The 10,481-nt window shown below is 36.4% G+C and overlaps 1 protein-coding gene across 1 annotated transcript in view; it reads left to right on the plus strand.

Annotated features, from left to right (window-relative positions):
* The window catches only part of MIPOL1 (mirror-image polydactyly 1), a gene marked incomplete at its 5' end in the record, with an annotated part of 132,295 nt that overhangs the window by 566 nt on the left and 121,248 nt on the right, over window positions 1-10,481 (plus strand). Inside the window, 2 exons of the mRNA XM_010131096.1 lie at window positions 1,095-1,212; window positions 2,169-2,274. Coding sequence (XP_010129398.1) covers window positions 1,095-1,212; window positions 2,169-2,274 — 224 coding nt within the window. The remainder of the gene's footprint in view (window positions 1-1,094; window positions 1,213-2,168; window positions 2,275-10,481) is intronic.

Below are 10,481 nucleotides of genomic sequence, written 5' to 3' on the forward strand. Positions count from 1 at the left end.
AGGAATGGAGCAGGGTGAAGTCCAGATGAAGTTGGAACAGTGAAGACAGGGAGCTGTAATACCTCATAGGCGGTCTGTGACAGAAATGAAGAGAAAGGCAAATATGGTTGAAAAGTGTAATACAAGCTCTGAATATTTTATTCAGTCAGTAATTTTGGTGATTTATTGTCACTAATTTCTGTACTGAGTTATAGCACGGTACTGCAGTCTTAAGAAATACATACCCTCATGTTGGAACAGTGAAGACAGGGAGCTGTAATACCTCATAGGCGGTCTGTGACAGAAATGAAGAGAAAGGCAAATATGGTTGAAAAGTGTAATACAAGCTCTGAATATTTTATTCAGTCAGTAATTTTGGTGATTTATTGTCACTAATTTCTGTACTGAGTTATAGCACGGTACTGCAGTCTTAAGAAATACATACCCTCATGCTGTAGGTGACGTAACATATGAAGGCATACCCAGCTGACTAGAGGACATGCTACCGGTTCTGAGTCTTAACTGAGAGTGACAGAGTTGCTCTTGAAAATGGGATTGGGGCTGTAGAGCTCTATGACATACTTCTGAAAAATATGCTCTAATTTTTCACCTGTCTGAGAGATCCAGCTTTTGTTGTATTTAGTATGATCTGGCAGTGACCCTTTGGGCCAAAACCAGACCATGGTACTTTTCCGTCTGTCTTCTTACTTTTTTTTTTTCATTAAGGTTTAAGATGCATTGTTAGGGCAATGGATCCTGCACTAAAAGCCAGATATAATCTTGAGTGCTTAATTACAACGCAGCCCAGAATCAGCCAAAGATTGTTGCTCCTACTCTTCACCACTGCCACTTGCACTGGCAATCAGTATATATATCAGCATATATACTGGAGTATATTTATTTATTATTCCAGATTTACAGATTTTTTTCTTAAGTACAGATTTAAGAAGTGATAGAAGGGCATACTTTCTACTGGCTACTTAGTACATTTGCAACAGTCAACAAGTTTTGATGATTTATTTCTTTCTGTTTTGTTTTGGGGGTGGGACAGGACTCAAGAAAACGCAACAACTGGTTTTGCATTATTTTTCTTTTTTTTTCTCTTCCTAATGCAGCACCATAAAAATTCCCCAATTTATACCCCCGTGGAAGGATGCTGCAGATTTTGATGGACAAACAGAAACTGCATTCCTTTTAAAAGAATTGGACACTCTGAGGGCCAAAAATAAAAAGGTAAAATTGAGATTTTCAGATCACAGTATTTGCTCTTTTATGGCTGTCTTACAAAACATAGACTTTAAACTGTTCCTGATTTAGTTTTGTTATTTATTTTAGTGAGCCAATCAGTAGTGTTCTTGTAATTTTGGATTCTTAGTATCTGCTTAACAACTGCTTCTCTGGAATTAAAAAAATCTTTCACCCTACCCCTTGACCTTTGTAATCAACAACATAGGTTCTTGCACCGTGGATAAAAACCAAGGACCACGAAAACCAAGGCCAGGGTTTCAGGAACAGAATCTGGAGCTCGTGCTTCTGTGCATAGGTCCCCATAATGAATGTGCCCTGATACCTGCTCTTCATTGAGGGGAAGAAAATTCCATCCTTCTTGCACACTGCGTTGCTTCTTGTGTTAGTAGTGGTTGCACACGCCCAAACAGCAGCAAAGTCTATAGTCTTTCCATGAAGTGTCATGAAATATTCAATGGCAAGCTCAGATATTTGACCAAGAACAGGTTTAGTGAATTCCCTTCTTAAAAGAAAGGCCTCAAGATGTGAACAAAAAGCAGTGTTCTATCTGGTGATGCATATGAAAAGTTATACATGTACTGGGAACTGGGCTATTCATGCAGACACCACCCACATTATATTCCATGGAATTCTGACCCAAGTGAAAGGGACCACAGCTGGTGATATCTGAAGAAGAGAATGCCAAGTGAAAAGAATGGCGCATACATTGCTGCTTGTCTCACAGAGCAAGATAGGGCAGATGATAAAAGATATTTTTAACAACCGTCTTTTAAATAAATAAATAAATAAAATTAATTGAACTTCTATTGTATTGCTTAGTGTTTGTATTTTGGGGGAAATAAACCCCCGAGAAATTAAATAATATTTAAAATTTTCTTGTGGTTAAAAGAGCTGTTTGTTTCAGCCAGACAAGAATCTTACTGTCCATTTGTTCAATTCAGCTTCAAGATAAGCTCTCTGAAAAGGACAAGGAGCTGAAGACAATAAAACTGGACTTAGAACTGCAAGACAGTGCTACAGAAGCGAAGATTGCAGAGAAGATTGCAGGTACAGTAGGCAGGCGTTTGACAGATGGCTGTATGGCTCATATAGTACCCGCGGTTGCTATATGACGTGGCCTAGTGACTGTTAGCTGTATTTGCTAAAGGAGGGAAGATTTGACTTTTTTTTTTTTTATGTGTGGCTGTTTAGAGTTGCTTAGAAAATAGGTGGCTTTAACATCCTGGTACTGGTATTAGCAGGAGCTTTACCTGTATTCATACTGATTTGGGCATTAAATGCATTGTTAACACCATGTCAATCCAATCACAAAAAGGTTGTTTGTTTTGTTGGAAGGTCCTGAACAAACAAGGGGAAATAATGATTACCAGTGCCTCTACCTTTCAACCAGCAGTTCAAATACCACTTATTGTTTTAGCTCCTTCAGAGCAATACTACCCCCTCCCCATGTCTGGAGATAGTCACACATTCACCTCAACTAGAGACCTGCACTTTTCTTGAAAAATCTGTTCTTTTAGTAGTTATAATGAATTTTTGTCTCGTTGTGATATGTCTCCAGTGAATGGAGTTCATACAAATTCAAAAATGAAAGGTTTTTAAGTTTGTAGTTGAAAGTGAATGCATGGTTTATATTTGTTCTTAATTGTTCTTTGGGTAGACATACAAGAATGGAGACAGTTTGTATTCTACAATTTCAGAAATTTCTGAAGTAGTGCAACTGAGTATTTTTATTATTGCAAGTGACTTTGTGAGCAGCATAAAAAGTTCTCTGAGTTTTTTCTCCAAGCGTTTCAAAGAAATTAATGGGAGTGCTCTTATCAATTCATCATTTTTTGTTCATAAATAAATTGCAAAGTAAAATTGTGTCCTCATTGACCACACACACTTCATACAGTATTAACAGTACTAATACCTGTCCCCAAAATATTGCTACTGAAGGGAGGAGTAACTGTCTTCAGGAAAATGGAGCAGAAAATACACTCTCCAGCTGAAAAAACAGATGGCTGACTTTCCACTTAATGTCGAACTCCTGAGAATGCAGTATGCTGTGTGTGTTATAGATGGAAGAGAGAGGTCCTAGATTTTCTGTGGTGGAGGAAGGGAAAGGCAAATCTAATCTAATTAAATACAGGCATAATTTTATTCTTATTTCATTTTTTCATCTTTACTTTCAGAAGAAAAAAAATCACACTGTGTATCATAGTTATATCCAGCAGCCGAAAGCTCATGCAAATTGCTTGGGTGGAATCCCAAGTTTAGTGTTCTTTTTTTCTTTTGTTCCTGGATATTTGTGCGGTGTTTTACCTCTGTACCTGTAACAGAGAAATGTTCTCTTTGAGGTAGGTGTTCACTGCTCATTAAAGCCTGGAAAGAAATGTTTCAAAAGGTGTGTCAAAACCATCTTTGGTTTCATTTTTATGGATACGGGTTTTTTTTCCCTGCACTACTGTTTAAAGTTTCTGATGATGTCATAAGCATAATATTATCTTCAAAACAGTATATTATGAATATGCATATAATAATGAGCATAGGCATTCCATTTTAAAAGGAAGAATAAGCCAAATTTTAATGAGAGTTGCAATGTGTAATAATGATGACCTTTAAAAAAACCCCTTGTTTCTCCTTTTATGAGTTCAGGAAGTATAAAATTCTGTAAGTGCTGAGAGGTTTGCCAAAAGGAAGCATCTTTAATATTTCAGTTATTTTTGGATCCTGTCTTACAGGAGGCAAAGTTACCAAGTTGAGATAAATGTTTTGAAACCTGGAATGGTGTGAACCAAACTGAGTTTGTGTTGGTCTGTGTCTCTCTCCTAACAGCCTTGGGGAGAGTTCTAATGGATAAGCAGGACCTAATAAAGAAGACTTGGTTATGTTTAAGGAAAAACTTTTCCCCCTTGTGCTTTGAGGAAAGGTGAACACATGCTGCTGTGATTCTGAGTTGTTAGTTAATGTTTAATTACTGTGCTGTATAACACATGGTAGAGTGAAGCTTGTAAATATGGGTGTTTGCTTTTTTATTATTACTTAGTACTGGCTGTCTGATAAGAAAATGACTCCACAAAATTATATTGCAAAAAAACATCAGAGAGCTACATCATAAAAATGTTACCTACTTCGTTTTAAAATGTAACCCTCTAATTGATGAGTTTTACCTAGACAAGTCCCATGGAAAGAACAGAAAAGCTGAAGACAAAGGCCGTTTTAAAGAGAAGCTACAGCAATCTTCAGAAACAAATAACCCAAAGCTTGTCGTTTTATTATTTTTACCATCATAAAAGAACAGAGGCTAGGACAATGTAAGGAAAAAAGGGAACACCACGTGTGAACTGGGTATGAAGAACAGCCAAATGTTGAAATGTGGGGCTGCAGAACTCTCACGTATTGAACAGAACAGGGAATGGGTACAGGGGGAAGGAGCACACATTTTCTGAGGACAGACTGGAAGATAAAGATGGAGGCATTGCAAAGGAATAAAAAGAATTAGAGAGAGCAGATCTCCCTTTGGATGGACGCAGTAAGTCCTTTCCTAACAGTAGAATTATGCAGGGGATATATAGGAACCCACAGGAAAGAGCTGGTTGAGTGTATTGTAGAGCATAGTGGTAGCCTCTCTAGACTGGAAAAAATATCAAAGCCTTGGTCTTCTCACAGTAACTCCCACTGTTAACTCAACCAGATATATCACAGTTGGCATCAGGAATATTTCTCTTGGAATATTTCTGTTGCTATCACAGTGCTATATGTTGGCACTCAGAATAGTTCTGAAGAAAAATATAATAAAAAATATTTCTCCTTAAATCTTTCTGTACCAATCTGGGCTGTTCTGTGGGGCTTATTATGCTAATATCTAATCCTAACATTACGAAAATTTAATATTTTTTTATGTGAGAGTCAGCACAGCAGGAAGAAGTGTATTGGGCGCAGCCCTGCTAGGTCTGTTAGGTGTTGCAGCCCACCTTTAATGCCTGAAAACTGTAGTAGTGTTCTGCAGATGCTCTTGAAAGACCAGCATAATAACAGGAAATACAGGATGGAAAAAGGGGAAAGCAGTGCTTCTAATACTGTTGTATGTGTTATACAGCTTTCAGTCTCTTGGTTCATGAAGTCCCTTTTTACAGGTCTGTTTTTACAAAAATCTTGAGAATTAACATTTGTGGTATTTTGGAATTCTTGAATATGGTATGGCAATGTTCGTGAACGTTATTTAAAGCTTCCTAAATTCACTTGACAAATAACTACTGAATACATATGCAATAGTTTTAACAGCAAAAGTGAAAACAAATATCCAAGAGACTGTTCGCTTAGGGTTAGTTTGATTTAATATCCCATAAAGTAACGGGAATTAAGTAATCTTGCCAGTAATAAACTTTGGGTGGCAATAACTTCCAGCACAGAATAAAAGTATTTTCCATTTCTTCAAAGCTCACTTCAGAGTCCCTTTTTTAGATGTTTTTTTTTTTCTTTCTTGCATGTCATCCATTAAAGATTAGCTGTGGAAGGTTGGAGCATGGAGAGATTATGAATGACAGAACAACTCCTGCAGAATAATAATCAGTTTTTGGTATTTAATGCTGTTTGACTTTTGCAGACACATTTCTTATTAACCTTTGGTACAAACAGAAATCCAGGTTCCTGATATCTCATGGAGAAGATGAATTCAAGATCCTCTTCCAATTAAACTGAAATAAGGCCAATATTGGGCTTTAGCCAAAAGAACTCGATAGTTCCCAACCCTTGCGTTTATAAACCTAAATATGAATGATATTTTACAGTTGAAGTAGGTAATGCATAGACTTCCCAAACACAGCTTTCTGTGCATAATTCATTTGTATGTATGGTCTATATTGTTCTCAGGGATTTTGCCCTATTAATGCTTCATCAGGCAAAACTATTTCCTGAGTATTTTTTTCAGAATATTTCCTGGTAAATAACAGAATTCTGAAAATAGCTGTAGGATTTGAATCCTCTGTATGGGAAGATAGAAAATCCATCTAAAGGACAGAGGAAAAAAAGGGTCCAAGGTGGGAGTATTGTGGCTTGATTTTTAACAGCTTAATTTTACCTTCAGATTATCAGAATTGTTGATTGTCAAAAAATTGCTTGTGGCTCTTTGAAGTACAATATACGATTAGCTGGCACAGGTTAAAATGTAAATTACTAAATATTTATGGGTGGAGCTTGTATGTAAAAAGCAGGCCTGTATCTTCTATATGTTTTTTATGATTAGTCTGACCCTCCTCCTCCCCACGATGGTGTTAGATGAACATAAGGAATGGGGTTTTAATCAGGAATAAAAAAAAAGGTCTGCAAAAAATCTGCTTCTTGGGGTATTACAAAAACTTTGCTCACAAACTTCAATGAAAAATTTAGATTTTTCCTCCTAAAATAAGTATTCAGGCATCAGTCATTTTCACTGAAAAGAAGTTTAACAGCATTATGGTTTGAATTTTGAAGTCAGCTGTGTTTAGCGTGTTAGAAGCAGAGGCTTAAGTATTGTACAGGGATTGGCTTTCACAAGAACTGCCTTGGGGTCTGTGTATAATGCTCTCTCCTATTCTTTCCCACTTTATTTTTTTTTTAATTGAATTGGGATCTGAGTACACAAAGAGAACCCTATGCAGAGCTGCCACTAAGCAACTTCAGCCTTTTATGAAGAGCGCTCTGTTTATAGCGTTGGAAATGTAGGAGCAGATCAACGCTCTGCACTAAACACATGCAACAAACACAAAGCAATAAAGAAGTGGCTGTGTTCTATCACTGTTTGTTCAGATTGCTTTATCTGTAAAGTCACATCTAGGTGTAAATGACTTGTAGTCTATAATTCCTGGTATAGACCGGTGAAAACTCTTCAACAGTTTTCCTATCGTCTTCTTATCACTATTTTGCTTTTATTTTTCAGTTATAGGTCATAACTGAAAGCAAACGAATGGTAGCTTTCAAAGGAGGAGTTAGGAACTTAAGTCTGGTTTGTAAATAGAACATTTCAGCACTATTTTTAAGTCACCGGTCAGCCCTGGCACACGTGGTGGTTTGCCATTAACCTGAGTGTGAACTGTGGCCTCAGGCTTTGAGCTTTTCTAGGGATTATCAGCATTTTGTAACGTGTATGTGCACAGACTGATTACTGACACGTTTTAAAGGCTTTCATAGCAATGCAGTAATTTTTTTTTATTTATTTGGCTGTGATAAGATTAACTTCTTTAAGAATTGAGCACAGTCATTAAATCTAGTAGAAAGAAGTCTCGGAGGATTTTGATCTCTAAAATGACTGGATGACAAATACATACATGTTTGTATTTCTGTAAGAAGAACAAGTGTATCTCCATATGGTTAAATAAAATTTAATAATAGTGGCCCATCTGGAAGTAGCAAGGATAGTTTCCGAGTTCTTCTGAGATTAGGCAGAGACCCAGCAATAGTGGGCAGGAACGGAGAACTGATGTAAACCAAAGGCAGGTGGTCATTACACCTCTTTTCCCAATATGCTTCCCTAGTTCCTCATACTTCTGTAGCTGTTACTCAGAAATCCAGTGTGAAAACACAACAAAAATCGCTAAAAAGTTTCTGTTAAACCTCTCTGTAGGACAAATTTCAACTGACAGTTTTATCATGGAAGGAACTGAGCATAATCAACAGGAAGCTCATTACAGGAATCTTAAATTCGAGGTACGATTTGGCCAAACAAGTTCTTTCATGTTTCTGCATTTTCTTCAGAATCATTTACGTCTCCAAAAGGCAGAAAACAGAAAATTATGTTTTGCTTCATTTTTACCATGAGTTCAACGTTCAATCCTGTGTTAGAGCTGTATACCTGTAAGAAACAGAAATTAAATCACACATCCAAGATCGTTTCAAGTTATTAATTATTATTATTTCAGTCAATTCTTGAGTATTTAAGATGCTTAGAGCCTTTTTTGTAAAAACATATCATCTAATTTTTATTTATTGTTGCTGTAATGGTGCAAGTAACTAGTAAAATTTCTTTGAATGTACCAGAATCAATGCCAAAGAAAATCCCAAGTCACATATTGTTCACCATCTTCAACTGCAAAGCCCTGACCTTCTGCAGCAATACACTGTTATTAACAGAAAAACTTTCTCCTCATTTCTTTTTCTTGGAAGTAACTGATCACTATAACTAGTGCTTGTTACAGGAACAATTAGCAAAATTTTAATTGTGCTGTTCCTTGGATTGCTATTTTTTTCACATCCAAAGCGAAAAGCAGTATTTGATCACATCTGTTAATGTAAAAAACCTTGAAAAGTCCAAAGTATTGTTATTATTTCTGTAAAACTGACTGAGGTGGAAAGCCAATTGTTATAGCGTTACCATATTCCGCGATTGTGCTGTGGTTAGTGATCTCATCTATTCCTTATAAGGTCTAGCGTGTATTCTGGATTTTCCATTTTCTCATGAGTAATACAGTTATTTCTGCTGCCATCGATGTTTGAAGTCCTAACAATTTCTTCTTTCTTGCCTCTCCTATTCAGTTTTTTTATTTACACAGATGACCTCTAGGAAATCAGCAAACAGACTTTTTTCCTGGGAACTGTGCTCAATCCCTTCCCCCAAAGTGCTGTTGTTTGGAAAATCATGAACCACTGTTCAAACTAGCCTGATTTCCAGCACACCTTCTCCCTACCGCTATATTTTAAAGGGAGTTTAGAAAGTGTGGAAGATAGGTTTGCCAAAAGACTCAGGTTCAACTAAGAAAATATGTACACTGCTTTGACTCAGTAAACTCATACTCGGTATGGTTCATCTTCTTCATATTTACTTTTGCCCATATTAGAAAACAATTAGCTTACTAAACAAATTTGAGTATTTGGGAAGAAAAAATCTACTTTGAGTCTCTCTCATTTGACTAAGAATTACATGATATTTGATAAGCTTGTTTAAAAATGGACATATCCAAATATTATTGTAAACACCCATTGATTTGTTTTACCTGCAATATAAGTATTTTACTTAGTTGGCTTACATAGTAGCTAATAATATTTGTTAATGTAATTTAACTGCTGTGAACCTTTACTGAACAAATATTGAAATTTATACAAGTCAAAGAAAGAGAATCTCTAATGACTTTTGTAAAAGCTTCCATTTAATAGTTAAGGAGAAAAGTTTATATGACATACCAGATGCAATTAACAGTAGATTTTACATTTAATAAAAAGAAAGAAGCATATGTATTTGCTTTATTCATTCCATCATAATTTGCATTAGAGCTGTGGGTGTTTAATGAGCAAATTCCAGCTAAAATGCTATATTGATTTTCTAAGTGAACTTTGTAATAGCTATCTACCTTACAAAAGCTCTCTGTTTACAATTGTTTTCTTTACTAAAAACTAAAAATGTTTTAGAATTGATGAGTTTAGCGTAATGATTCTTTTAAAATAAAGAGCTCTTTTAGAGTGTGCAGGGGGGTTAGTTACAAGGAGAAAGATGTTATTAAATTATTCCAGAGTAAATAAAGTTTATGCAACTAACTAGTAATGTCGTATTTGTGTATATTACAATGTTTGCAAGCTGTGGAAAATAATCCTTTTTTCCTAATTTAGCACTATGGGATTTAATTATTTTAACTCTTGAATATCATTACACGTATATGAATTAGTAAACGACACAGTTCATTTTAGCTTAATACCTGACTATTCATACTTCATTTTTGTGTGTCATTTTCATGCTTGAAACAAGTTCTATAAGAATTTGTGTTTCTTGTTGGTCAGCCCTCAAGATAAACAGGATAGGGTTAGTTGGTGCACCGTTGGAAGGTCTCCAAGAAAAACCTCACGGTGTCGACCAGAGCAGTTGGTGACTAAGTAGCTGGATCACTTTTCTCATTGGATCAGCCACTAAGTCAGTGCCAGTCTGGGGCTGGTATTTTGCTGGATATGCCCTATCTTGAATGGGAGTTAGGAGTCTGCCTTGTTACTCTCAAGAGGTTTTTTTGTTACTCTCGATTTTTGTGAGAGGAGGGACTGCACTTCTAGAATTAACATTTAGCCTTTCCCTGCCTTCTTTTGTCCAGTCCGCTGTTACCATGCAACCTCTTGCTAGACCTGCAAAAATGCTGTCTCACTTCCCAGAAACACTCTTCCCCCCAGCTTGAGGACAGGAGGATTGCTTTCCTACTGGAACATCTTCCTAATTCATCTCTGCAGGCTCTTCTCTGTTCATCTTCTCGCTCATCTTACATCCCTGGTTATCTGAGCTGCTTGTCAAATGTAGGGGAAACTAGACCTGTTTGTCTTTT

Source organism: Buceros rhinoceros, unplaced genomic scaffold (assembly GCF_000710305.1).
Source record: "Buceros rhinoceros silvestris isolate BGI_N320 unplaced genomic scaffold, ASM71030v1 scaffold12752, whole genome shotgun sequence".
NCBI classification, from domain to species: domain Eukaryota; kingdom Metazoa; phylum Chordata; class Aves; order Bucerotiformes; family Bucerotidae; genus Buceros; species Buceros rhinoceros.